Below are 23,829 nucleotides of genomic sequence, written 5' to 3'. Positions count from 1 at the left end.
ATGGAGGCCCCAGTGGTGGTTCCAATTGATGATGAAGATGGGCAGGACTCGGCTGATGCAGACACCTGTTCCCGATGACTTGTGACTGAAGTAACTCAATACAATTTTGTACCTGACCCTGCAATAAAAAAGTGGACCTCATATTAACTTGAACATCTCCTGAATCACCTGTTATTTTAAACTTCCAGCCTTCTAACACGTTATGACTGCAAATCAATTCCTGTTATTAGTTATTACCCAAATGTGATGGGTTCCCTGTTGAATCTGAGCCAGAACATTAGATTAGGTTTATTAATTGTTAATTCTAGTAAAAACCGTAGTAAGTTCTGTTAGAATTTAAAGGGAACTATTAGGTTTATATCATCTATATCCAGAAGAATAAACTTTTAAAAAAGCTTCAACCCTTTTCTTTAACTGGTTCACAGACATGCAAATGTATTCCCTGTCGACTCTCTATGACTTACATGTTAATGACTGTTAGTTATATATTATTATACTAATTTTGGCTAGACATGATGTATAGGATGTCTAGCCAAAATTATTGATGTGTATATATATGAGATGTCTAGCCAAAATTATTTTATTTCATTTTATTTGTACAGAAATATATTTACTTTATTTTACCTTGCTAAATTTTATTTTCTATTGTATTTCTGTTTTATTTATATTTATTTCTTAAAAATAAGCTTTTACTTTTAAGGTCACTGGCGGTCGGGTAAGGATTTCACTGCATATCGTACTGTGTATGACTGTGTATGTAACAAATAAAATTTTAATTTGAAGGTTTAAATATGCTCTCTTTGCTGATAATAAACTGAGATCTTCAAACATCATGCATGTGCATTTGTTCATCTCTCCTGGTTAGTGCGGCGACCACAACAAGCAAAAATTCTTCTTTTTTTAATTCATCATACAATTTAACTTAACACTCTGTTCATGATCCTGATCGTGCTTGCATTAAAACAAAAAAAAGATTTAAACGATATTACTTTAAATTAACATTTATAATACTAGGGCCATAATAGAGGAGCTCGAATTACTGCAAATTACTGTATACTGACAGCACAGTGAATGCTACTCATTCTTTAATCCCTCCATAATTAGCACATTAGTACCAAGTCAAAACAAAACCTACAATGGAATATTTAACTTATTCTACACTGTTATTTCCTGCTTATTAATTCCTTCACTTTCTATTTTTTGTAATCCTTTTCCACCTGTATTCTCACAAACTCCGCCTCCATTACCAGTGATAGGTATAATCTTGGTGAGTGATCTGAATTTGGACCAATCACAACATAGGATGTGAACTTACGTCTCCTGTACAAGGAAGCGGAGGGGTGTGTTTGTCGGAATACAGGTGGGAAACGTATTGCGACGCTAATGTCAGGTGACTATGGAGTCAGCTGATGGTAGCAGACTGGACATGGCCGAGCAAAGGGAATACTAATGAGGGAGCGGATAATCAACAGCCACCTTTTCGCCGAGGCTGAAATAGTGGGTTTTGTTGTGTATGAAAAGCGCGACCTGGGCGAAATAAATTTCTCTCCGAGGTACTGAGCATGTCTGGTGTGTTTAGAAGTAGCTAATGCTCGTGCATTAATAGCGAAAGCTGTGTTAGCATTGCATACAGGTCCATATTGAGGGAACTAGCTAGTAATATCAGGCTAGAATAACGTTACAAAACATTATAAGTTAATGTGCTTCTTGTTTGGATGGAGTCACGCAGGTTTTAAAATGACATTTTAGCACTTTATAAATAGCTAAAATGTATATTTAACTAATGTAACTTAATTTAGCTAGCGTTAATGAGTGTTAGCCGAGCCTGCTAACTTGCGTTTGCAGGAGCTCAGAACTAAAAGACCAAAGACAGAAGTGTGTTAAAAAACGTGTGTTCATCGCCATTAATCGTGATATAACTATAACACGTGCTTAGTTAATGCATAATAATTTGAATTCATGCTTTTCTGTGCAATCTTTCTATGCAACACTATCTGTACTGGTAAAGAAGCAGGTCAGTGCACCACAGGTGTGTGAGAGTCTGTCCCTCTGACCTTGTGCAGTTTCCCTGAGTATCAAGCATCACTGTAAATACTGTGCTGTAATCAGTCTAATCTAAAGTTCCCATCGGCATAGGTTGATTTTTTTTTTTTTTTTTTTTTTTGCTGTTCATTTTTATTTAAAGGAGTGTTATTATTGCAGTTCTTATTTTGTAAAAACATTGTCTATCAATATCATGATACGAAGTGGTATCAAAGTTTTAGGACTGTTTTTTTAACATGCCAACAAATGGCAGCACAAGGCTGCACGCACATTTATTCAGTGCTGCACCCACACCGATCTTCATTCAGTTTGCCAAAAGTCATCATCTGGTGCACATCGGGAGCCATGCAACTGGACCATGTGTGTTACCACGTCTGCGATATTACCCTGGACACAAGTTAGAACAAAGAGTGAACATGAAATTAAACATGAATATGACATGAGTAGACATGAAACTGGACAGATTTTCCACAGAGAACTTTGACATGATTTAATGAGGTTATGGCAATGATGCAATCAGTCGTTAGGGGTGTTTTGAGTGGCATGTGAACTTCAAGACTGAAAGAACATCGCTAGAAGACAACAAGAGAAAAAGGAAGACCTTTAACTTGTGCATAATGATTGTCAGATAACAGCTCACAAGATTGCTGCTACTGTCAGTGTGTCATACTGGACAGTCTAGGCAATCCTTACGTATAGTTTAAACATGAGCCGTGTTGCTGTCAAGTTTGTACCCAGGCTGCTGACCCAGGAGCAGGAGGATGACCCATTCTTTATGTCAAGGACCATTACCAGTAATGAAGCTTGTTTGTGTGGTTATGACTCGGAGACAAAGCATCAGTCTTCACAGTGAAAGAGTCCATTATTTCCACTACCGAAAAATGTGAAGGGAGTCCACATCACGAGCAAGTGCATGTTCATTGTCTTTTTCGACATTTGCGGCATTGTGTGGCCCAGACCGCAAATTAGGAGTCCTATTGGCAGGTTTTAAGGCATTTGAGGTAGGACATACGGCAAAAGAAGTCGGATCGGTGGCATACGAATCTTGAACTTTTTTGGTTTTCCTTTTTATTAAGCTTGTGGTGAAAATGAAAAGCAATATTTGGCTAATGTATAGGGCACTTTAGGCCAGGTTGTATAAAGGAAACCAAAAGATCAGATCTGTAAAGACATTTCTGCAAGTAATATGGCTGGAGGAAGTCTGTGGTTATTTCTAAGTGATTTGGAGAAGATAAACATTTTAAATCACACAGAACGCTGTGTCCTCAGAAGGTACATAAATTGGTCATAACTCCTCCATGTATACTACATTAACGTTTTTTAAAACAAACTGAATTTTTTTTTTTTTGTAGTGCACCTGATTGTTGTTAGAGCACATGAATATAATCTTTATGCAAGAAATACTAGTGTGTGGAAATTATATATATATATATATATATATATATATATATATATATATTTTTTTTTTTTTTTTTTTTTTTTAATTGTTCAATTAATTTGATTCTTCCATCTTTTAGGCAGGTTTTAGTGGGAAATGCTAAAAAAATGAGTGAGCACCTGCTGAATTGTCTTTTATATTGAAGGGGGAAAGGACAAATCCTTTTTCCCCATGGCATAAAGGCATGTAATACTTTACATCTGGAATTTTTACTTGTTTTACTTGTTCAACTGCCTTTAATGCAAATAAATAATCAATCATTCTCACATTGGTCTGTGCCAGTTCGAACAGTTCAAAACATTAGAATAAGGAAGAAATGTGATTTGAACTTGGCATTGTTGTTGGGCTAGTCTGGGTATTTCTGAAACTGCTTGTTCACTGGGGGTTTTCACACAACCATCTCTAGTATTTACAGAGAATGATCTGGAAAAAATAAATTATCCAGCGAGTGGCAGTTCTCGGGGTGAAAAATGTTTTCTTGATGCCGGAGGTCAGAAGAGAATGGTCAGAATGGTTTGAGCTCATAGGAAGGCAATAGCATTCAAATAACAGCTGGTTTCAACCAAGGCATGCCGAAGAATATCTCTGAATGCACAACACAACCACCAAAGTTGATGGGCGGCTGCAGCAGTACACCACACCGGGTTCCACTCAGAACAGAAAGCTAAGACTACCTTTTACAGGGCTCACCAAACCTTATACATTAGAAGTTTGCAAAAATGTTGCCTGATCTGATCTAAACAACATGAAGCCTTGGATTCATTCTGCCTTGTGGTTATAGGACATTTTTTAGGCCCAGTTTGGGCCCATTAGTACCAGTTGAGCCTTATTTAAATGCCACAGCTAAAATAATCTTAAACTTTTTTGAACATGTAAGTAAGTTTACTATACTCAATTGGCCTCCACAGTCACCAGATCTCAGTCCAATAGAGCACCTTTGGCATGTGGTGGAACTGGAGATTAGCATCATGGATATGGAAAAAAAAAAATCAAAGGAATGTTTTGAGCACCTTGTTGAATCTATGCAATGAAGAGTGACGGTAGTTTTGAATTCAAAAGAGGGTACAATCGAGTACTGACAAGGAGTACCTAAGTGGTCAGTATGTGTACAATGACACTTGTATAAACAAATGAGTGCTTCAAAATTTTTGGGTCTGATGGTTAGGTGTCCACAAACATTTTTCATGCTATAAATGTAACCCAATCTTCCATCTTACAGTGACCAACCATGGCAACATTACAACTTTATTTGTTAGGTATTTCTTCTATGGCTGATTTTTTTCGTCCAAATAGGAAAACTAAAACATGAGTCAGCTTAAAGAACAGGTGCTTCACTTTTATTAACCATGATGTCTTTGTAATGTAAACATTTTGTTTTTTACAGGTAATAGCTATGGCAGAACCCATGGAGAACGGCCCCAGCAGTTGCAACGGCGAGGCAGAGCAGGTGTGGGAGAGACCATGGACACTGGATGAGATGCGGAAAAACAGCGTAAACTGGTCTTTAGCCGCAGATTCTGGGGTATTTATTTTACTTAAATAAGTATTTAAATGTTTGGAGGTCGAAGTTATTTCTCATGATACGTGGTGTCACTCTGGTGTCTTTCACCTCGACAGCTTTTTCTCTACCTGCAAGACTTCTCTCAGAGGATGGTGTCCAAGACACATGAGATCGAAAAACAGTTGGACGGCCTTATTCGAGACACCAAAGCAACTGACAGCTGCCTCCACACCGTCTTTAATGACTTTCTAATGCTTTCTAACATACAGTTCATAGAAAATGTAAGTCTGAAAAATTGATTATTTATTCAGAATTGGACAGTAATATGTTTAAATTACCATATTTTATTTCTATTTCTATGTTTGTAATCACTTAGAGAGTTTATGATGAAGAAGTTGAAGAGCCAGTCCCAAAAACAGAGACTCAGGAGAAACGCCCTGAACAGGTCCGTACACTTTGTTTGTTTTTGTGCGCAACAATCACAAATACTGGGAAATCTTATTTTTGATGCCATTAGTTTGCTGCCACTTGTCTGTGGTTGAGTGTTAAGATTGATTTTGTTTATTTCAGATTAAGCAGTCATAATAATTGTTTAATCTTTAGTTTGTCAGAAATGGGTAAATTGATGCTGGCCTGAAATGGGTTAATGTCGTATATGATTATCAGATCTGAACTTTTATTCTGTCTGTCCACTGGTATGTGCTGTACTGTAACCCTGGTCGATGTTAACTGACACTGCACAGATCTGTCACAACAAGCTATTGTTGCAGGTTAGATTTTTGCAACAGCATCTTGCAGAAATTTATCTGTCAATTGCTAACAGGAAGTCAGTACTGTATTGTCGTTGCATGTTGGCCAATACTAACAGCTCTGATTCTAGATAATTTATCTAAAAAAAATCTGGATCTGTTCATGCCTAAATAAAAGTTAATTTCCATATGAATAATCCATTCCAGACAAAGTTGTACCTATTGCTGTTTTAGTAAAGGGGGTCCAACTGCCAGACATGGATGTCTAGAAAAAAACCTCACACTATATACAGTGTACTGTATACAAAGCATTTGCTCTTTCCTTTTTTTTTTCTTTTTCTTTTTTTGCATATTTGTCAGCTTTAAATAATTGGGATCATCAAACAAATTTTAGTATTACACAAATATAACCAGAGTAAATACAAAATACTGTTAACTTTAAATGTTGATTTCATTTGTTAAGGAAAAAAACTCTCCAAATCTACCTAGTCCAATGTAAAAAAAAGAAAAGTAAATGCCCCTTTACTAAATCTTAAATAAACTGTTATTTTTGGAAAGCTAACATAAATTTTACTTGCCACGAAAAAGTAACACGATCTGAAGAAATTGAAGAACAAATGAGAAACCATTGAGGCCATTTCTAATTCTTGGGGAATCCAGCGACCCACAGTGATGGGTATTATCCACAATCTGCGAACACTTGGGACAACGATAAAGCTTCCCAGGGATGGCCAGCCAACCAGAATTACTGCAAGAGTGCAACGACTCCTTAACCAGGAACTTAGCAGAACCCAGAACAACATTTAAAGAATTGCATGCCTCACTTGCCTCAGTTAAGGTCTGTGTTTCAACAATAAGAAAGAGACTGTGTGTATGGCATTCATGGAAGAGTTCCTGGGTGAAAGGCACTGCTAAGCAACAAGAACACAGCGGCTAGTCTTACATTTATTCTGTGTACTTTAACTTTTTAAAAGTGTGCGTCCCATTACATCTAGTGTAAAACTAACATGGTTTCAGGAAAAGTACATCATACCAGCAGTTAAACATTGGGATCGTAGTATGATGGTCTGGGGCTCCTTTGCAGCTTTAGAACCTTAAAGACTTATAGTACCATAAAGCTAGTCCACCTCTGGATGGCTCAAAAACACTTGGATCCGATTAAGATCGTTGAACGGGGAGTTTATAACCTTTTAATATGACTGACTTTAAACTATTCTGCATAGAAGACAGTGGGTCAGTGATGTGAAGACTCTCTGCCAGTTTTTGTAAACGCTTAATTGCAGGTTTTGCCTCCAAGGGTGGCACAAGAAGTTATTAGATTTAGGGGTCAATTCTTGTTTCACATAGGGCCAGGTAGGTTTGGACAACCTTCTTCCCTTAATAAATAAAATCATCATTAATTTTATCTTTGTGTAGTTTTAAAATTTGTTTAATGATCTGAATCATTGACAAATGTGCAAAAAAATGCATATGTTTACGTAAGCTTGTAGTTTTGCATGTATTACTCTGACATGCTCTGTTTTTGCACTTTAACAGGAAAAAACACGAGAACAGAAAGAAGCTGAGCTGATACCTAAAATCCAGGAGGCGGTAAATTACGGTCTAAAGGTCCTGGAATCTGCCTTTGAGCAACTGGATGTTAAAGTTGGGAACTCGGACTCCGAGGATGAGGAGGCAGCTGACAGAGTAGAACCCATTCTAGAACCCAAGGTGAGAGTTCTTGAGTTCAGTAAAAAATTAAGACTGCTATTTATTATAATTTTAATTATTTGATGAAACTATCAGATGTTTTATTAATTGATTGGATTGATTATTTTTTATACATAAAACTACCTAACTGGTTCCAAGCCGAGCGGCACAGTGGTGTAGTGGTTAGCACTGTCGCCGTGCACCCCTAGAGTCCGAGTTCGATTCCCGGCCAGGCTCGATTTCCGTCTCTGTGTGCATGGAGTTTGCATGTTCTCCCTGTGCTTGGTGGACTTGGTGGGTTTCCTCCCAGTCCCAGTTTCCTCCCACAGGTTAGGCTAATTGGCGTTCTGTAATTCCTTGTAGTGTGTAAATGAGTGTGTGTATGTGTGAGCGTGTATGTGTGTGCCCTGTGATAGATTGGCACCCTGTCCAGGGTGTACCCTGACTCGTGCCCTAAGCCTCCTAGAATAGGCACCAGGCCCCCTGCGACCCTGAATACAGAATAAAGCAGTATAGAAGTTGAGTTAGTGAGATTGGTTCCAAGCCCAGAAAAAAAAAAAAGAATAGGTTGCGTCAGGACGAGCATCCAGTGTAAAACTTGTGCCAAGTTGTGTGCGGATCGAACAATCAGCTGTGGTGACCCCTCAACAGGAGCTTTCAAAAGACCATCGTCATCATACTACCCAACCCACAACCAAACTTAATACAGTTCCGTAACTGCAATGCAGTAGTACTGATGTTTGTCATCTATTAAATTTTTTATGTGAAATGAGACACCCCGCCTCTTCCCCACTTTTTTTTGCACCTCCATCTTATCTGCATTTACATCACTGATTTTTTCAGTTACACTCAGGCAAATTTACAATAAAGTCCCTTGGTTGTCTCGCTAGCTGAAAAAACTCTAGTTATAAATTAATTTATTTGTCGTATAATTATGGATGGAAATCACCTGGGGTCAACCGATATGATATCAGAAATCTGTGGTTCTGATTCAGTTTGCTATGATGAATGCTGTGATGTCAATGTGTGGACAATTTAGAGCGCACCTATAGAGAAACAGCAACAGTGTGTGTGTGTATGTATATATATATATATATATATATATATATATATATATATATATATATATATATATATATATAAGGGATGTACGGTATTGTAAATACCGTCGTACCGCAATAACAAATCTTTCCGATACTACCGTGGTTGCATGACGCGTTAAAACGATAGGTCTTCTGAAAAAAGTTTGCTCAGACGAATGGAGCGAACGGGAGGTAGCGGGAACTACAATTCCCATCAGCCCAGGCGTGACCATCATCCTTTGCGGTCAGTTGTCGCTACAGATCCAGTAATGCGCACATCCGATTTAAAACCCGCTTACTCTGTAATGATTAATTACTCTTTCCATCTCTTCTCCTTTGCTGCTAATAGCAGCACCCGCCATTTCCACATTACTGGATCAGACTGAAGTTGAAAAATTCTAGTTCCTGTTTCAAAGTTTACAGATAGATGGCTAATTTGTATGCCATTGATATGTTCAGTGTTCATGTATACTGTTTAACAAACACTTTTTTCTTCATTAGTTTTGTTTTTCCTGTAAATGATTCAATGAACACCGTACCGTGCCATTCAAGTTACCGTACCGTGAAGTTTTGATACCGTTACATCCCTTTTTTATATATATATATATATATATACACATACACACTACCGTTCAAAAGTATGGGGTCACTTGCAAATTTCTTTGTTTTTGTTTAGTGATTTATTTTCTACATTTTACAACGATACTGAGGATAATAATAACACATATGGAATTAGTTAATTACGTAAGAACAACAAAAACAACAGTTAGTTGTTATTTTAAAACACAGAGGTCAGCCTTTCTAAAATAGTTTTTGCAAGAACAGTATTGTCAAGTGCATTTGCAAAATCCGTCAAGCACCATAATAAAACTGTCTCACATGAAGGCCATCCCAGGAGGGCGAGACCAAAACCTACCTCTGATGCAGTCGAGAAGTTTATTTAGAGTTATTAGCCTGAAAAATGACCAATTAACAGCACCTCAGATTAGCGGCATTATGAAGTCTTTACAAAGCAGACACATTTCACCATTAACTGTTCAAAGGAAATGAATGCATTTTTTGGACGCCTTAGCATTCCTTTACAATGTAGAAAGAAATAAAAATCAGGAACGATCATGGAGCTAGAAAGTGACCACAAACTTTTGAACAGAAGTGAATATATATATATATATATATATATATATATATATATATATATATATATATATATATATATATATATATATTTATATAAATCAACGTAGCGATACCTGAATCGTGGTGAATTACTAAATCTACCTACCACCCATTCACCCCCATCTCTAGTAAAGATCAGGTGACTTATATTCAGTGTTGTATTCTAACAATTTCACTTGACAAGTGAACGAATGAAATTTTTTTTTTTTTAGCAGGATGCTGAGCACATGACTTGACGCATAAGATCTCTTAAAAAAAAATACAGCATGTTTTTATAGTCAGCACTCCTGGGCCAAAATAGTTTAAGTACATACAGTACCTGCAAAGTGAAAGTCAAACACATTCTCTGCTAGCAGCCCAAATCTGGATAACACCAATGCTCCATGACCCAAGTTTTTTAAGAACATTTTTATTTTTAACCCATTTAAATCAAAAAAGATGTTTTCTGATTGGGCAGGACAATCAAACTATGTATGACCGTAATTGTGCAGAAAAGCAGATAAACTAGACTCAATACACTCTATCCAATAAACATGATTCAGCCAGGAACACTGGATATAAAAAGTCTATACTTTAAATTGTTAAAACGTTTTGGCAGGTCTATGTGATTTAAAAAAACAAAAAAACAAAAAAAAAAACATATATTACATCAGACCTTTTTCTGTTTTGTTGTCTGTCCACATCACAGGTTTACCCAACACACACAGACCACAAACGAATAATTTAAAACATTAAACACAGAAACTTCAAAGTATGTCATCAGCATAGTAGATTTTGATGTTTTTTATAAAAAAAAAAACATGTTTTTTGCACATTTCTTTTAAATGTTAGTGTAACTCGTAAATTAATAAATGAAATCCAGATGCCCATTTCCCCCTCAACTTAAGTTTTTTTTTCATGTGGCACAATCCACTGTTTGACATGTAAGGATTGCAGCCAGCTACACTACCATCACTCACCACCACTGACTTCCTTTTATTATTGTTCAAATTAAGTACAAATTTTGTGTAATTGCACACGAGCACAGACTAAGCTCCAATATCTCTCAAACCCATATAAACAGACCCGTCTCTTCATGCATACACATCAGCTATGCATGTGAGATTCTTGTGAAATGCACAGTTTACTGGAACAGGACCTACGCATATTTGCTTTTTAATACACATTGTTCACTCTTTTATGGTATTTGTTGCTAATAATTTTTAGCAATTTTGCCTTTATTTATTGCAGCCTTAGGGCAAATACACTCTTTTCATTGGTGATGTAGTTTTTAATTTGTGTTTTCTCTCCTTTTTCATTTTTAATAGGACCTGTACGTAGACAGGCCGTTACCATACTTAATTGGATCTCAGGCTTTTATGGAGCAAGATGACATTGGCCTGGGAGATCTTTCCAGCGATGGTGGTGTACTCTTAATGCCTTATTTCATTCTAAACTAAATTAACACATTGTCTTTAATTTTACTAACTGCTTGTGCATTGCTCTCTCTCTCTCTCTCTCTTGCAGAAATGTCCATCGACAGCGACAGGGAGAGTTTGGTTGAGAGTGAAGTGGATAAAGATCAGGACGAGGTATTATACACATGCATATTAAATTTACATTTTTATTTGTTTATTGCATTTAGCAGTTAACATGGTCACAAAACAGCTTTATCTGGTGAGAAATTGCTTTGTGAAAACCTGGGTTTAAATTCAGTTTTCTTAGGAACAAACTGGAGGCAAAAGTAAATGCTGAATGTAATATGACTAGGTTTATTGTAGCATCTCTTTTATATTTCTTTCATTAACTCCCAAGTAAAATCATGCTAGCCTACACCATATGATTTTTATTCCTAACAGCATTCAGACGATGACTTTGATCAAGAAGGAGAAAGCCGAGAAAAATTAAAGAAAGTAAGAACTGTTTGTTGTTTTCAGTTCTCAAGTTAAAAAATGTCTTGGTTAGGGATAGTGCAATATTAGTAAAAGTTGGTATTGAGCTCTTTATGATGCATCTTAATAGAAGCAACTCAGTTCTGATGAAGACGAAGAAAATGAAGATTCTGACTTATTTGGGGAATCTGACAAGGATGAGGATGAAGCCAGAAGGGTAAATAATTAAATTTTTCAATTTTATTTATTTGTATAGCGCTTTTAACAATTGCCATTGTCCCAAAGCAGCTTTACACAATCAAAACATTTTTTTTTTAAATTTAATTTACATTTTTTCATACGTGTGAATTCTCCATTAAATTTTTTTAAAAAGATAAATGTGCTAGACAATGCTATTAAAGTTGTATTTGGCAAAAAAAACTAAAAAACTTATGTTTAAAAAAAAATCAACTGACATTAGAAAGGTAACTAAATTTAGCTAGTTTTATTGTTTATTGAGTTTTAATAATAATAATAATAATTAAAAAAAAGACTTGGCGCTGGCCCTATTCAGAAACAGTTTATCAAAAAAATTTCCCCAGCTGATTTTTATTGTCTCTGCTTGTATTTCAGGATGATGTAGGTCCAGCATCATTTGCTGATCAACTGGCTGCAAGAATTAAAGATACAACAAAAAAGCCAGAGACAGACCGAACATGTAAGTTCGTGGTTCACTCATTAATGATATATTATGATATTTATTTTTTTCTTGTTGTCATCCTTTGAGTCTTTTTATTTGAGTAAATGTCACATTTTTTTCTTTAAATTTGTTTACATTTGCATGTTTGTAATTCTTTTTAAGCATTGTCATCAGGCACATCTGCCACCAAGAAGAAGCACCAAGGAAAGAAACTGCCACAAACACAGGGTATATGTGATTTCATTCTCACTGTAGAAAGGGCATCTCTGATGCTTCAGACAGGAAATCGAGTGTCCATAAAAACAGTCACTGTCTTTGTCATATCCTCCCACCTTTCTTACATATTTTTTTTAATTTTATTTTCATTCTATCTCATTAAGGACATCAAAATGCCTTGCATTTTTTATTGTATTTTGATCAGATCACATGCTAATCCTTATTCATGCCATGTTCATACCATTTTGTTTTGCAGTGGAGGACGATGATGAGATGTTCAAGCCTCCAAAAATGGAGGACGAAGAATATTCTCCATTTGGAGAAAAGGGTGGTCTCTTTAGTGGCGGTAAAGGCTTGTTTGATGATGATGATGAGGTAAATGCTAATGCACTGTTAATTGATTATAAATTTTGTCTTTTAAAAATGCTTTTAAAGGACAAAATGCTGAAAGATTAAACTTTTTTGCATTTTGCAGGGTGACCTGTTTTCTGAGGCACCCAAAAAGGAGAAGGAGCAGTCAGTTTCTCAAAAATCAGGTATGACACTATGAGCAGTCTGTATTTATTAACCTTTCCTGCAGTTTGTATTTAAAAGATGTATACAGTAGCTTATAGGTTGCATGTTATTTTAGTGTGCTTTATAAATTTGTAAATCCATTCTTTAATTTTTTTTGCAGAGAGTGTCAACACTAAGAAAATACCAACAGGTGCAGTTTCCATCTTCCCAGGTAAAAGTTGTTATTTAACAAAACATTTAACCTTAAGGTTTTTAGCTTTTTGTTGAGAAATATTTCTGTTTTTCTTATAGAAAACAGTCTCTTTGGCTCACCAAATGGTTCAGACTCATTAGAGAGCAAAGAAAATGACCGTTTGGTCAAATCCAAAGTGCAGGATGTTCGAGATCAGCCCTCCCTAGGAGGTGGTCTTTTTGATGACAACGAAGATGATGATTTCTTCAGTGGGAGCACGCTCAAAAAACCCACGTCTGGTGAGTTGGTGTAGGCCTGAGTCACTGAAGACTGGGCATGGGAATCACCGATGTGAGCATTGCGATAAAATATATTAAAAGAAAGAAAGAAAAAAAAAACACGGCGAATGGAGTTAAGACCAAAAAGTAGTAGTTAGTGTATTACTGATGGTAGCCTTGGAAACGATGGTTCCAGCTCTCTTCACGGCATTGACCAGCTCCTCCTGTGTAGTTCTGGGCTAATTCTTCACCATTCTTACCATCAGTGATACCCCATGTATCTACTTAGACTTTGGCTGATGGTGCACAGGTTTGTGGGGTGCACAGGTGTCTTTATGACAGCTAACGACCTCAAACAGGTGCTACTAATTTAGATCATGAGCAGAATGTAGCTGGACTATTTAAAATCAAAATAACAGGTCTTTGAGGGTCAGAAATCTGGCTGTTAAGCAAGTAATCAAATACTTATTTATACACAGTAATTCACAAATAAATTGTTAACAAAATAATATAATGTGATTTCCGGATTTTTCTTTTTAGATTCTGTCTCTCACAGAATCTATAATTATACATTTATATATATATATATATATATATATATATATATATATATATATATACATACATATATACTATGTATGTGTGTGTGTGTGTGTGTGTGTGTGTGTATATATATATATATATATATATATATATATATAAAATTTATAATTCTAAACAAACTTTGCCAATGTTTAAATAGTTTAGAGCATTCCACTAGCAGGATTATAAAAAAATGGCAACATTGTGCCATTTTAAATGCTTAACATACTATATAAAAATTATAAAGTTTTTTTTTTTTTTTTTAAGAATTAGTTGCCACACCAAAGAATCAGTCTATGTAACTTAATCTATCCCCCCCCCCCCCCCCGCTATCTCTTCCAGCCCTGTCGCAGGAATATTCGTAGTCAAAAATAGCAGACACTGTAGTTAAATTATGTGTTGTGTTTAGCTACACAGAAGAAAGCCAATCCAAAGATGACAGCAGACCTGTTTGGAGGTGATGAAGATGACGATGATGAGGATGGTGACATTTTTAGTGCTGGTTCTAAGCAGAGCAAGAAAGTTGTGGAAGAAGAAGTACAAACTCAGGAGAAAAAGGTAGTTAACAATTTTAACATAAAAGTTACTGGATGAGGCTATTGCATTGTTTCTCTAACTACAAGTTAGATTTTTATTGGAGGTCGGTTATGTTTCAGTTCTACTTGACAGTCCATCTCATTATGTTTAAAAACAGGTGATCAGTTGTTCTACCGGGTACAAAACTTAATGTGGACACATTTTTCAGACATCCCTACTGTTAATGCTGGGGATCCCTTACAGCTCAGACAGGACAAAATTTTTAATCAAGTTTCTTTTTCCCAGAGATTATTAAAAATGAAAGACTCCTACTTGTTTTTAAATCCAGATTATGAACCCTAGATCACAGTTGTCAAGTCCTGTTCTAGATAAATGAATTTTATTTGTAACTGAATTTTGTAATCAAATCAGTTCTTTATAGTAAATCTATTCATAACTGTACAGTAGATTATCAGCAGCTTGATCATTAATATTTGTAACATAGACATTTTTCTTGAATCTTTTGCTTTTGTAATTAAACCATATTGAGAGTTCAGGCAAAGTGCCATACAGATAATGATGATCAAATCAAATGTGTAAACATCTTGTTGTTATGCAGTTACCTGCTGGTGCCATCTCAATTTTTGGGCCTGGTACAAATAGTCTTCTTGCTGAAAGTCTGAAGAAACGTCACCCGTCAACAAGTGAGGAGTCTGTGAAATCTGAAGAGGTATGAAACCATTTCTTCTTCTCTTGTACATCTGTCTTATTTTCTGGGAAAAAAATTATAATTTTTAATTGTATATTTTTATACATTACCGTCCTCATCATTTTAATGTAATGATTTTTTAGAGCATGCCACCTGCTGTGGTCAAACCACCAGTTGCTCCTAAAACAACAGAGAAAGCAATGAGCAAGAGTCTGTTTTCTGATGACGAGGACTCACAAGTATGCTTTTATTATATTTTACCTTGTGAATTGTAGAAGTGAGAACTTTCATAGCAATATCTTTTTTTTTTCTTTTTTTTTGCCGAAGATATTCCCTACCATGCCAAAAAGTCAGTCAAAACCAGAAGGCCCAGCACAGAATAAACCAAGCAAGCCTAAGGTCTCTATATTTGATGATGATGAAGAGGAGGTAAGTGTGAGCAGATCTTGCTTTGAGATATGCATCGAAAGGGAGAGTTTTATTACCAAATACATTTTAACAATACTTTACCTGCATTTTGTAGGATCTGTTTGCATCTGTGCCAAAATCTCAGTCGGTTCAGGTCAAGACAGCAGTGCCTCAACCTAAGAAAGCTTTATCAAGTTCTCTTTTTAGTGATGATGAGGTACCTTGCATACAGCGGCATTAGAATTTATATTGTGCAGATTATGATTACAAGTTGTTGTAATTGGAATAAATTCATCTAATGTGTGTGGGTTGTGTATTGCACAGGACCAGTGGATAAGCTCACAGCCCAGCCCAGCCAAGTCTGGTGGGAAAAGTGGTGGGATGAAGGCTAGCACAAGTGCCCCGTCTAGGCTACCCAGTGCCAGCGCATCACAGACAGACAGCTTGTTTAATGATGATGATGATGATCTGTTTGCAGCTACAAAGGAGCCAAGGTGTTCTTTACATCAGTATTATTTCAAAAAGAAACCCTAAATTCCACAGATTTTTTTGGGAGGAAGAAAACATCCAACCTTTATTAATCCCGTATTCTGTACTTTACAAGTATGTAATTTGTACCAGTATAAGTATAAATAGCACTCATTGTCTTTCTAAGCTAAGACAAAAATAGCATTTGAATAAGAGCTGTTTGAAAGTTCAGGCACCAAACCATTACAAAATTACTAATACAGTATTGTCCCTTCAGTCAGAAGAAACCTCAGAGGGTCTCCCTTCTGTTTGAGGATGAAGACGATGAAGACAAAGGTTCTCTCTTTGGGATTAAACAATCTGTCAGCAAAGGAACTCCTGAAGTCAAAGTAAGTTTGGTAAAACTAACTCACGTTAAACAGATACCATATGTACAGAGAAGTTACATTACCTGTTTAACTGCACTGATGACTTTCTTTGCTTGTTGATTAAATATTTTTTCATGTGGAACTTTAATCATTATTAATGGAGTAATGAATTTATGTGTACAATGTGTAAGAAGCAGAGGTTCTGTATAATATTTATGGGGTTAAATTACCACCAAGAGCTTAATTGCATAGAGCTTAATAGTCAGACTACACCGTGTAAAATGCCACTATACAAGTGATCTGTGAGAAAACAGGAGACGGGGAGCAGGCTGATTTACAGAGAAGAGAACTGAATATGAGTATGTGTGTGTTTCAGGTACCAGCTGCTGCTGCTGCGTCTCAGGCTCCCACTTTGTTTGGCCCAGAGGAGACGCAGGAGGAAGCTAAGGAGAATCCTTTAGAGAAGGCGACTATGCAGACAGCATCCTCCCCTGAGGAGTCTAACAAGAGTAAAAAGCCTGCTGGAGCTGTTAGCTTGTTTGGAGGAATTAATGTTCTGGGAGACGAAGCCAAAACCACCACAGTGAGAATGAAAACCACATTCCTTTTTTTGTGTGTGTGTGCGTGTGTGTGTGTTTGTGTGTGTGTGTGTGTGTGTATATATATGTGCGTGTGTGTGTGTGTGCGTGCGTGTGTGTGTGTGTATGTGTGTGTGTATGTGTGTGTGTGTGTGTGTGTGTGTGTGTGTGTATGTGTGTGTGTGTGTATGTGTGTGTGTGTGTGTGTGTGTGTGTGTGTATGTGTGTGTGTGTGTGTATGTGTGTGTGTGTGTGTATGTGTGTGTGTGTGTATGTGTGTGTGTGTGTATGTGTGTGTGTGTGTATGTGTGTGTGTATGTGTGTGTGTGTGTATGTGTGTGTGTGTGTATGTGTGTATGTGTGTGTGTGTGTATGTGTGTATGTGTGTGTGTGTGTGTGTGTATGTGTGTGTGTGTGTATGTGTGTGTGTATGTGTGTGTGTGTGTGTGTGTGTGTGTGTGTGTGTATGTGTGTGTGTGTATGTGTGTGTGTGTATGTGTGTGTGTGTATGTGTGTGTGTGTATGTTTGTGTGTGTGTGTGTGTGTGCGTGTGTGTGTGTGTTTGATGCTCAAAAATGTATTTGTAGCAAACCAGAATCAATTTGTGTGTGTGCCAAAGAAACAAACCAGGAATGCACTGGAGGACATCGATGATATTGACTGGCATAAGGAAGCCCCTCCACCCATGGAGACCAAGGAGAAAAGGGCCACGAAAAACACATTTAGTTTGTTTGATGATGAAGATGAAGATGAACCTAATGAAATACCTCCTCTTTCATCAGCAACCAAGCATATGGAGAAAAGTACATTAAAGGTTGGCTTAAGTATCAAGAACTTTGCGTGTATATGACTCTGTCTAATTTGTATATTTAAGTGTCTAATTTAAATATTTAGTATTGAAGTGTAGTCACTTTTGTGTTCGTTGGTACTATGGAGCGTACCAACGTACTTTCACCCATGCTGGTGGCCGTCAGTTAGTGTACTTAGCCAATACTAGAACACCCGTGACACAGAATGATTTGTATAGTTAAAGGTCCCAGTTCTGTTATGCTCTATATCAACACTCCTGGAAAGCCTCTAATCCAATCAGATTGCTTAGTCAAAACTAACTGTTGTATAATAAGAAGTAATGATGAGAAATATTAAGTAAAGATTTGATGCACATTTCATATCAGGTCAGTATTTTACACTGTAGCCGTAGTGTAACAGTAACCACAAAGTTAATATCAAACTTAAAAGCTTAAAACTAAGATTAGGGCAGAAATATTATAGAATAACAAATAATTAACTTGAGATAGGATTAGTGATGCATGTTTATATAATAAAAAAAAAAAAAAGTACAGATATTTCCTATTAAGTGATTACCAGTGAATAAAACAAATGGAAAATGAATCCACCAAATTAAAACAGCAACGAGAGTAGAATATGTTGTAATTGGGATGTTACCCATGGAGTGCTGTTTCTGGTTTATAATGAGTTCTCCGTGATCTTGATGTACATGATTTGTCACCATGTTATTTCAAGACACCGAGTGGTGCTGAGATATTACTCTTATCCCGGAAGTGTCCTTTCTGACCTGTCTTTGTGCTCGAGTGTAAAAATAGGCTGTTTATGATACTTAAAATACACCTAACGCACATTGCTGCGTGTGAGAGAGATAAGGGCATAATGCTGGTTGTGTTTTGTTCTTAGGAGCCGAGAACTGTTGTAAAGAGCACAGGTGTCTTTCAGGATGAGGAGCTTCTCTTCAGCCAGACACAGCAAAGAGACAATGACCCAGAGGTGGACCTCTTTGCTACCTCCACTAAACCCTCAGTAAGTTTCAGCTACTTTGAGCTAATTTCTCTGCATATCAAAATTGTAAGAGTTTTTTTTTTTTTTGTGGTTCCAGAAAACTGTTTCTAGCTCAGTGAAGCCTGCTGTTTCTGCATTGTTTGGGGAGGAGGAGGAGGATGATGACTTATTCAGCTCTGCAAAGCCAAAAGCTCCTCCGGTAATACAGTTGGATTTCTTTCTATAAACAGTAATAAGAGTTATTTTGTGTGTTGCATTTGTGTTTTTTAACCTTTTTTAGAGTAGAATAAGGGGAAAAAGGAGTGTATAGTAATTGCTGTATAATTTCTGCACTTAGAAAGTACCAAATAAGGCAAGTAAGGCCAAACATGAAGAAACTGACAAAGGTTCAATTTCAGCACAGTCTGCTAAGAGTGAGGTATGTGTGTAAAATCTTTTTTTTTTTTTTCAGATTTTGGGTATGAATCTAGACATGTGATGATGCAATCTGCTTGTGGTTTGATTCAATTGAGTTATTTTAAGATAATTTCAGGATACTTTACATTGAATGTAACAAAAAAAATATGACTGAAAAGTTTATTTCTGTACATAAATAATACATAATAATAATACATAAATACATAATACATTCTGTGAACAGCGGGTTAATATTTTAAACAATATGTACTACAGGTTTGCTACGCATATTATAAATAAACAAACTGACTGACTAACCAATTGAGCAACCAATAAGAAAATTCTCCCCAAAGATTCCTTGAAAAACAATGGAAAGTGTTGAAGCTGATCAACTGAAAAGTAATAAGCCGAGTGTCAAATCCTGAATTGTGTAACTGCCAGTAGTGCCCCAAAATTGGTTAAAATGCCTCACTACCCTGGTCTTATTATTGGACATTACAGATTACAGTCTTTGACAAAGTGCAGTTCACAAGTGCAGATGATTTTCAGTAAATGTGTAAGCGCTGTACAAAAAAAATTTACCATTGTGTAACCAGCGTGCTATTTGTATTTTTTAATTCATGGATAGTGTGGAGCTCCGGTTTCCTCCCACAGTCCAAAAGCATGCAGACTAATTAGACTAATTGGCATTTCCAAATTGCCTGTAGTGTGTGAAAGAACGTGAGAGTGTGTATGTGTGTGTGTCCTGCAATGGATTACCTCTGTGTCCAGGGTGTACCCCACTTCATGCCCTAAGTCTCTAGGGGTAGACTCCAGGGCCCCTGCATCCCTGTATACAGTATAAAGCGGTATACTGTAGACAATGAGTGAGTGAGCATGAGCTTATAACTGCATTATATAAATAATTAATAGAATGCTATTCTACAACCGGAATTATGGTCACAATTTTGCATCCTGATGCATTATGATTTATTGCATTGTTACAACCCTAATATCATTCATAAACTTATCGAAACATATATGTGTGTTTAGCAATTATTTCATGCCCTGGCAGTTTTAGCTTATGCTTGCTCTCATTGATATTATTTAAGTAAATAATTCATGCTTTAAAGTTTTGCAAATGGTCTTATTGTTATTGATTGCACAGAAACCTGTGACCCCTGTTAAACCAAAAGAAACATCATCAAGGATTGGAAAACTTCAAGTAATGTTTAATTAATGTTTCTATCCAACTGTTTCTTCCTGTTACTCTAAAAAACATTTTTTCAGCTTTACTCACAACGAACTTCATCCTCTTAAAAAAACGACACAAAGCTTTGGCATCTGGCTAACACAACTCTTTTTAAATACTTTTAAGCTGTATTTCACATTCCTTAGACCACATTATAAGGACTGATGTCTGCACATATCTTTGCTTCAGTCTCTTGTATTGTTACGTTTGGCACTCTTCACTCTTCTCCATATGTACAGCATGTTTTAAAATATGAGGTTGATTGATTCTAAGCCTAAGCTTTCTTGATTTTCTTGATTATTGCATCAAGACTGTCTATTATATGTTATATGGCAAAAGAAGTGATATCATAGTGACATCATAATCAGTTATTTTACCAGGGGAATTTTCAGTATCTATATACTAGTCAAAAGCATTTTGGACATTTATTGGAACATATTATTTCCTAGATTTGCACTTTCAAATGTGGTAGTACTCTATATTGAACTTTTTTTTAAAACAGATTAAAGACTTGTTTATCAAACAAATCACGCATTTGTAGATTGGCTCCTGCTGTTATTTTGGACATGAAACACAAAAGAAACTCTCAGGTTTCATGCTCAGTTACATTCATAGATATATATGCCCATAAATATGCAAATTCTACCATAAAGCGTCTTTTTAGATTTTTTTTTTTTTTTGCCATATAACCCACTTTTAACATTTCCAATTTTTTGTAGGGCAGTTCGACTAAGTTAGCTGTTTATAGCATTTCTAAAGATTTTTCTTTTAATCTTTTTGTCCACTCAGGCTAGTTTGGCCATCAATCCTGCTAGTCTTATGCCAGGAGCAGGTCCACGGACTCCAGGTGCAGTTAGCATAATGCCTGATCTGGCTCAGTCCTCCTCACCCAGATCTGCAGGGCTGCCGCCGGAGTCTGCCGCCACTGCAGAATCCAGGGTTGCTGCTGAGGGAGGGATCGGCTTTGAAACACCAGCTCAGGTCACAACACTACAGAATGCCAATAAGGTGTGTCATCCTTTTTTTGTTTTGTTTTTGCTACTTGTTTTAGGGACATGCTACAGTATTTTTCATGTTGGTTAAGTGATGCAATTTCTGATATAGTTGATTAATATAAAGCAGTCATTCTTAGGCAATACAGATTTTCACACTAGACATGCTTTTGTAAATGATTAAGAATTTAACCAAAAACCTTTTTGTGCAGGACCGTGTTAAAGGCGCAACCCAGCGGCGTCCCCAGACACGTGCAGCGAGACATTTGGCTGCACAGCGCTCTGAAGAATCTCGCCTGGGCAGCCTGGCAGAAAACTCGGCTTTTCAAGCTGATTCAGGAGCCAGAACAACTTCAGTGCCATCTGCCTTTAATCCTATAGCAGCCAGACCCTCAGCTCTCACACTACCTATAACCACTAGCAGCACTACAGTGCCCGCAAAAACAGTCTCTGATGGTGTGGTCAGGCCCAAGGTGCTCCCTCTTGCTGAGGCGGACTTATTTTCATCAGAGGACCTTTTCGCTTCTGCCTCAGCTCCTAAGCATACCCCTCCATCGCAAACTAAGGCAAAGCCTCCAGAGACAGTGTCCCATGGAGCTTCTAAGAAAAAAGAGCCAACTCAGTCTATCATTAACGACCACAGTGAGGACCTCTTTGCCACAGTCAAGCCAAAGACTGTAAAGAAAGCCAAGGCTATGCCTTTGCTTGATGATGACGATGACATTTTTGCAACGGAGACGAAGAAGGCCTCTAAAACACTTGCTAGCTCCATTAAACCAGACATTTTCCAGGTAATGTATATTTTTATCCTGTTTCTAAGCTTTTGTAGCAGACTGTCATGTCATTATTAATTAGGATTGGTGTTGAGGCATGCAATTTATGACTTTATTAAGCAGTAATTTCCTTGAAAACCTATATTTTCGCTCTATTACTGTGTTGTGTGAGCAGCCAACGTGCAAAAATATGGACAGCCTGGGAGCCCTAAGGGCTGTTTTGAGAGCTGTTGATTTAAAATGTCTTTTCAGGATGTTGATGAAACGCCCTCCAAAGTACTTAAGAAACCTAAAGAGCAGAGCCTAGAAGCAAGCCTGTTTGACGATGTGGACATTTTTGCTGATTTGACTCCTGTAACAAAACTAAAGGAGAAAAAGGCAAAAAAGAAAGTAGAAACTAAATCTATATTTGATGATGACATGGGTAAGTTACGGCTGCTAGAGGGTTAAATCCAATAAACACATTCATACCTACCCAAGAGATGTTAATAAGTATTTCTGCATTTTATAGATGATATTTTCTCATCTGGAATCACAAAACCAGTAGGGGCCTCAACTGCGAAGAAGTCTAAGAAGCCTGTCCAGGAATTGAACTCGGCAGAGGATTCAGGCCATAATATATTTGACGATCCCCTTAACGTGTTTGGTGGAAAGTAAAGGTGTGAAATTTGTATGTTTGTGACCTGACAGATTAGAACATACAGAACAACATACTGTTGACAGATAATTTATAAATTCTAGAAAGAACAGCCTTATGACACATAGATAATAAAAAACTAACTTTTAACGGTTATATAAAAAATTCATGATTGATTAATAGCATACAGATTCATCAAAAAGAAAATTGAAGAGAACCCTGAAGTAACTTCTAATGGCATCCGATCCTCTCTCAGTAATAGGGCAAAGCTGCCATGAAGTGTTAGATTACTAATGGATTGTTTTATTTCTTTGTGTTTATTATGGTAAAGCACTTTAAAATTGACAGTATCGGTTGTGCATCCTATAAAATCAAATTGATTTGATTGTGAATGAATACATTCCTCTGACATGGTAGACATGATTTCTTTGCATTCTTTTGCCTCAGTTTGTTGCATATGACTGTCAAGATTGCTTAGCAACATTAGTGCTCATTGTCTTGATTGTGTTTTTATAAATTTTTGTGTTGCATGTAAAATGATTTTTGTAAACTAAAAAAATATATATTTTATAAAGAGTGAAAATGTTGGAGTTTTTTTTAGCTTCTTCCCAAGAAGTAATATGTTGCCAATATATTATCCAACATATATTAATACATTACCAATATATTAACTACTAGCTGATGTTGTTGACACCAACATATCACCTACTAGCTGATGTTGTTGACAGGAAACAAGTGTGTAGAAATAATTAACAAAGGTTAAGGCTAAAAGTAAGCTGATCAGCCTTAATTTGTCTGTGCTAATATTTCAGGTCGAAGCCCATGCATATGTCTGCCCGCAACAGAGATGAACCCCTTAAGTTTTTAATAGTGTAATTTTGAAAAATTTTGTTTGATGTGAACACATTGTGTGTTGGTTTTTTATTGGATTATTAGGAAATTGTAAAAAAAAAAAAAAATAATAAGT

General features: G+C 36.5%; 1 protein-coding gene across 2 annotated transcripts; it reads left to right on the top strand.

The window, feature by feature from the left end:
• Positions 1-1,395: 1,395 nt before the first annotated feature.
• On the top strand, positions 1,396-23,448 carry washc2c (WASH complex subunit 2C). 2 transcript variants are annotated; one of them, XM_053501978.1, is made up of 32 exons: positions 1,396-1,553; positions 4,866-5,003; positions 5,099-5,263; positions 5,359-5,427; positions 7,268-7,441; positions 10,986-11,079; positions 11,185-11,249; positions 11,517-11,570; positions 11,680-11,766; positions 12,162-12,246; positions 12,391-12,456; positions 12,701-12,819; positions 12,920-12,980; positions 13,121-13,171; positions 13,252-13,431; positions 14,402-14,550; positions 15,128-15,238; positions 15,361-15,456; positions 15,545-15,646; positions 15,741-15,842; positions 15,950-16,119; positions 16,371-16,482; positions 16,838-17,044; positions 17,659-17,853; positions 18,732-18,854; positions 18,931-19,032; positions 19,171-19,251; positions 20,377-20,433; positions 21,250-21,468; positions 21,665-22,243; positions 22,478-22,649; positions 22,737-23,448. In XM_053501978.1, exons 2-32 carry the CDS (start codon positions 4,875-4,877, stop codon positions 22,880-22,882), a joined length of 4,122 nt encoding a protein of 1,373 aa, XP_053357953.1. In that variant the 5' UTR covers positions 1,396-1,553; positions 4,866-4,874; the 3' UTR covers positions 22,883-23,448. The 2 variants fall into 2 exon arrangements, with proteins under 2 accessions (XP_053357953.1, XP_053357954.1); XM_053501979.1 differs by lacking the exon at positions 20,377-20,433.
• The last annotated feature ends 381 nt before the right edge of the window (positions 23,449-23,829 follow it).

Source organism: Clarias gariepinus, chromosome 8, assembly GCF_024256425.1.
Source record: "Clarias gariepinus isolate MV-2021 ecotype Netherlands chromosome 8, CGAR_prim_01v2, whole genome shotgun sequence".
In the NCBI taxonomy this organism is placed as follows: Eukaryota; Metazoa; Chordata; class Actinopteri; order Siluriformes; family Clariidae; genus Clarias; species Clarias gariepinus.
Note: the sequence above shows the minus strand (reverse complement) of the source record. Positions and strands in the feature narration are given on the sequence as shown.

Coding starts and splice junctions, on each gene's coding strand:
- washc2c (XM_053501978.1), top strand. CDS start 4,875: ATGGCAGAACCCATGGAGAACGGCCCCAGCAGTTGCAACGGCGAGGCA. Junction 11,250..11,516: donor TGGATAAAGATCAGGACGAG/GTATTATACACA, acceptor TATTCCTAACAG/CATTCAGACGATGACTTTGA. Junction 16,483..16,837: donor AAGGAACTCCTGAAGTCAAA/GTAAGTTTGGTA, acceptor TGTGTGTTTCAG/GTACCAGCTGCTGCTGCTGC.